The sequence below is a fragment of the Neopelma chrysocephalum genome, unplaced genomic scaffold, assembly GCF_003984885.1.
Source record: "Neopelma chrysocephalum unplaced genomic scaffold, ASM398488v2 Primary Assembly neopelma1_279, whole genome shotgun sequence".
NCBI lineage: Eukaryota > Metazoa > Chordata > Aves > Passeriformes > Pipridae > Neopelma > Neopelma chrysocephalum.
The window spans coordinates 53,725-58,969 of record NW_020897941.1 but is presented as its reverse complement, the minus strand read 5'-3'; the positions used below and the strand labels follow the sequence as shown (position 1 = coordinate 58,969).

Sequence of the window (5,245 nt, the reverse complement as noted above, 5' to 3'; positions counted from 1 at the left end):
AGGGAACATAGGGAATGGACAGGGAACACAGGGAATGGATATGGAACACAGGGAATGGATATGGACCCTGGGGGATGGACAGGGAACACAGGGAATGGACATGGAACACAGGGAATGGACAGGGAAGTCAGGGAATATTCATGGAACCCAGGGAATGGACATGGACCCCTGGGAATGGACAGGGAACCCAGGGAATGCACATGGACCCCTGGGAATGGACAGGGAATACAGGGAATGGACATGGACCTCCGGGAATGCAGCTGGTCCCCCCGGCACAGTCCCAGTCCCCAAGGGACAAACCCAAGTGACAAGGAACAGTCCCAGCCCCCAAGGAACAGATGGAGAGAGGCCTTGGACAAGGGTCTGGAGGGCCAGGACAAGGGGGAAGAGCTTCCCACTGCCAGAGGGCAGGGATAGATGGGATAGATGGGATATTGGGAAGGAATCCTTCCCTGGGAGGGTGGGCAGGCCCTGGGATGGATTTCCCAGAGCAGCTGTGGCTGCCCCATCCCTGGGAGCGTCCAAGGCCAGGTTGGAGCACCCTGGGCTAGTGGGAGGTGTCCCTGCCCAGGGGAGGGGGTGGAATGGGATGATCTTCAAGTTCCTTCCCAACCCAACCCATCCCAGGATTCCCCGAGGCTGAAGAGAACACGGAGCGTGCAGGGATTTCTCAAACAGCAGAACTTTATTGCCCACAGACAATGCAAACAGTTTCCACACTTGCTGCACTTCCAGCAAGTCTCCTACTTAACAAGGTTCACAAAAAAAAACAACCCCAAACCTCTTCATATTTCAGAAGGACCCCTATTGTTCTTTGAGCATATTCTCATTTTTTTTCAGGTGTTTATTATTGCTCAAATCTACAGTCTGGTTGTGATTGGCCACTCAGTCATGAGATATGCACAATTAAAGGTGAGGCAGGACTTCCAGGCATTAATTTTTAATTAGAAAATTAGAAATTGTAGGGTAGAAAACAACCCAAAAGGGTAATATTTTGAATTTCGGAGTCCAGGCTTTCTTTGGGCACAACTGGCTTTCAAGTAGATTGGGATATCAATAGAAAAAAAACCAAAAACCACTGTACACTGATTTGGAGAAACCCCATCTCAGCACAGATTGGGTGTTCACACTAAATATGGTTCTAAAAAAAAAACAACCCAAAAAATAAATAGGAAAAATGTTGTTGGATCACCCCAAAGGCAAAAAAAAATTAACTCATCTCCATGAGTCCAACACAATTAGTCCAAACACTGAATTACTGACTGTAGTTTTAAGGGCACCTCCCCCAAAATGGGGATCTCCTCACTTCTCTCCAACGAGAGCAAATGTCCTTTCTTCTAGACCAGGTCCTTAAATATCCTAAATTTTTGAAGGCAAAGGAGGACAAAGGTGTAGCCAGGGCTTGAACTCAAAGCTTTTCCTGGCTGGCAGTGCCAAAAAAGGGCCAGGACACCCTGGCCCAGGGACTGTCCCTCCACCCTGGAGAGAATTGAGGGTTAAATTCCAGGTCACTGCAGTTTCCCCCCTCCCCTCCTGCCTTAAAAAAAAAAAAGGAATTCGGGTTTAAAGGCAACAGTAAAAACCACAGAGGTATGGAAAGAGAAAGCTTGCTGCTGTTTTCAAGTCAAGGAAATCAGAGAGACAGCTGATTCCTGGGAAATTGGGATAGAAGGGAAACTCTGGCATTCCAGCTGTGGACAGCAACGCCGTGGGGGTGGATTTAATGCACCAAAAGCCACGTGAGAAAAGGAACTAAGAGGTGATTTAGTGGGTTCTCGAGGTTAAGAGACATTTAGCAGCACAGAACAGAGGGACCTTCCCTCCCTCAGACACTCCCAAAATCCTGCTTCACACTTGCTAAGGACACGACCCCAAACCCCACTGGTTAGTGCCAAAAGGATGCATATCTCTTCCAAATGGCCAAACTCACAAGCAAAAAAACATTTAAAACCAGAAGGTTGTTTAGTTCTACATTTATTGCAGCTATTCAAAGGGTTAACAATGCTAACAGGGTTGGTTTTTTTTACTTACACTACAGGGAAATGCATTGCCACTGGCTTAGCACTGCTGCATCTGCACGGGACAGAAACGAGCAAATTCTCTACGGGATTAATGGCAAAACCCAACCAAAAGACAGTAGACACACCACTGAAGTTAGTTAAAATGGTCACTGAAGCTTGCAGTCTTCATGGAAGAGAGCCTGGAACTAAAATAACAGAAAAGAAGCTTGTAAAAACCTCCGGCAAGGCAAAGCGTCTGCATCACAAACGTTTCACATGTACAACTTCTCAGAGCTGCCTGCAAAAGGCAGGTCAGGACCAAAACCAAAAGGGGGGAGTTCCTCGTGTAAAAGGAGGAGTGTGTGAGGTCAGCTCTTGGCAAAAAACAAGATCAAGTGGCAAAGGGTGAACCCAACGTGGGAGCAACGCTGGGATTTCGGCCCCAGAGCCGAGACCAGCTCCCAAATCCAGGGTTGGCACAAGACAGGCCACAGGGCAGCAGCTCAGGAGGTTCCCAACGTGCACCTTCACTCTCAAGGCAGCTTTAAACTCTAAGCTGAACTCTCAGGGAAGGGCAGCACCACTTCCCAGCCCGGATTCCAAGGGTTCTCCCAGACTGAGGGGAGCAGGAGCCCAGCAAAGGCACCCCCAGGGGGGGTTAAACCAGAGCAGCTCCGAGGGCTGGGCTGGGGCTGAGAGCTGGATTTCACTCCAGCCTGGCAACAACAGGACATGGAATCAAGGATCCATGAATGGGAAAGAAGAGGTGAACTGGAATCGTGCAGGGAAATAAAAATCAGGGGCAGCAACACACTGGAAGCTTCACCCCTGGGCTAAGAGGAAAGAGAAACCCTCTGGAGTGGGTCTGAGGGATAAATCAGAGGCCAACAGTGCTGGTTCCAGTTATTCCAAGCCAGACTGGCACTGGGAGATCTTGTTGGAAGGCTCAAGGTTTACACAGGAAAGAAAGGGAGGGGGGCAGTGAAAAACACACCCAAAGGGGAGTTGAACAGCTCAAACAGCCAAATACTGGGATTGAGGATTTTCCAAGCACCCTGTGGTCCAAGAAATGTCTGGGCTCTCAAAATGTCCTTAAATCTGACCACCAGATCAACTTATTTGTATTCAGGGCCTTTGTGCTTCAGCTTCTTGCACTGTGGGAGGTGAAGACACATGGAAAAAACTCCACGCTCGTGGAAAAAGGACCCACCAGTGGATTCCTCTGTGGTGTTATTGGGTGATTTTGTGCTTCAAGGCAACTAAAAGTGAGCGAGCAGAAAATTGCACCACGCCATGATCTTGTTCCTTTTGGTTTCAAAGTCAGTAAAGGAAAAAAAAAAAACAAAAAAACCCCAAAAAATCAACTTGCATTGATAAACTACCAGGCAAGGAAAACTTGCTGCCGGGGACTGGAGATGGAGACACTCCCCTGCAACCACTTTTTTGATGGAGGAAGAGCAAAATGAGGCTCTTTGGACAGCTCTGCAAGGATGGGAACAGCAGAACGTGCTGCTGGTCAGCCCAGGAGCAGCTCTTTAAAGAGTGGGAGCAGGTTTGGGTGCTGTGAACACTCAAGTGAACACCTGGGGCTGGTTTGAGACAGGTCAGGATGGAGGATGCACCAGAAAGTGCAAATGTTCAACTCTGCCCCTCTCAGAAATGCCTCAGTGATGTGCAAGTCAGGAAAAGATGAGTGATCAGACCTTGGAGGGTTGTTTTGGTAACAGTTGTTAAATGTTCCACGTCTTCAGAGCTGCTTCACCAAGCAGGTGACACTTTTTGTTCATTAATCCAGTCCTGTCTTTCAGTAAATTCTGGAATAGTCCCTTAAAAGCACAAGGTTTTTTTTGTCTTAGGTCTTGGGATTTTTCAATCAAAGAACTTCTGCAAAGCAGATGTTTGATAGAAATGACTCTCTAAACTGATGGTCTTATAAAACTGATGATCCACTTCCAAGTGTTTTCTTCAGTGTTTTCTGCAGGCACATGAACCTGCACCCCCCCCAGGACTTAAAATTCCTTGGAGAAGGAAAAGAAATGATTCAAGGATTTCTCTTGGGGCAGAGCTGCAAATTTGTGTCCAAACAAAAAGCACACTTAGAACTGCACAGCTCGTTCACTGCAAGGAAAAACCTTCCCAGCTGAGCTTTTCCAGGAAGGGTTTGGTGGTGTCAGACTGGGATGGACTCAGCTGCTCACCCTGCACTCAAAGCCTGGACTCCCACCCCAAAATAAACACACAGGGGGAGACTCTTCTGAAAAACTGGTGCAGGGGAGGAGAGGAAACTGCTTTGTGCAGAAGTGGGTTGGAAGATTGGACCCCTCAACAAAATGCAGGGTCACAAAATCTGAACTGCCTCGCAAAAGATCTGAATTTGAGAAGGTTCTTGCTTTCAGAAAGGGCCAGAACCAAACCAGGCCCGTCATGGTTCTCACATCACTTATTCCATTTTTTTTTTGGTGAGGAATCTCATCACAAAACAGGCAAACTTGGCCAGAGAGAGAGGAAGAGAGAGAGAGAGAGAGAGAGGTAAAAACAGGCACTTCTGAGCCCAAACCAGCTGTTTCTTCCTCAGAAGGTGACACCCAAGCTGTTCAGCTTGCACAACACAAGACTAACTGGAATCTTGGAGGATATTTTAACACATTAGCATTCGAGTCCACTACTTAGAGACCAGAGTGCTCTTCATACTCTGCTGAAGATCTTTCCCACAGCAGCTTTGCATTTTCCGGGCACTTTAGAGCCGGTCAGTCTCTTTATGTCAAACCTAGAAAGCAAGATTTTGGGGGTAATTCAGCAGTTCAAAGCACTTCACTGGAGCTCTGGACTCTCATGAAATGTTCAAAAGCACAGCTAACACTCATGGAAACTTTCAAAGAAACTGATTTCTTGGCAAGGGAAGGTTTAACCAGCCCTGGGAGTGAATGTTGGCAGTGGCCGTGGCACGTACCTATTTACTTGCTCTTTTCTGCCTGTACATTTGTATCATTCTCTGACGGAAAACATCAAATGCATCTTCTTTATTTTCTTCCCCTGCAACACCCAAGCCCTCCCCTGCAGAGGTAGCACCCCTAGGGAGCAAAATGGAGAGTTAGAACACTCTGAGCCCGGGACAACGTGCAGAAGAAAAAAGAGAAACACAACAGCTTCCAACCCAGACACAACTCAAGGGGAGAGTCATAATTCAAGGGGAGAGTCATAATTCAACAGGAAAGTCATAATTCAACAGGAAAGTCATAATTCAA

General features: G+C 47.4%; 1 protein-coding gene across 4 annotated transcripts in view; it reads right to left on the bottom strand.

The window, feature by feature from the left end:
* Window positions 1-1,957: 1,957 nt before the first annotated feature.
* SUGP2 (SURP and G-patch domain containing 2) overlaps window positions 1,958-5,245 on the bottom strand; it is a 14,040-nt gene continuing 10,752 nt past the window's right edge. For 3 of the 4 annotated variants that reach the window (XM_027704467.1, XM_027704469.1, XM_027704470.1), the window contains 2 exons: window positions 4,951-5,071; window positions 1,958-2,206 (listed from right to left, as the gene is read on the bottom strand). In XM_027704467.1, the coding sequence (XP_027560268.1) occupies window positions 4,951-5,071 (121 nt within the window). In that variant the 3' untranslated portion in view covers window positions 1,958-2,206. Of the gene's footprint in view, window positions 2,207-4,624; window positions 4,768-4,950; window positions 5,072-5,245 lie in introns of those variants that run through there. The other variant, XM_027704468.1, reaches the window with a different exon arrangement.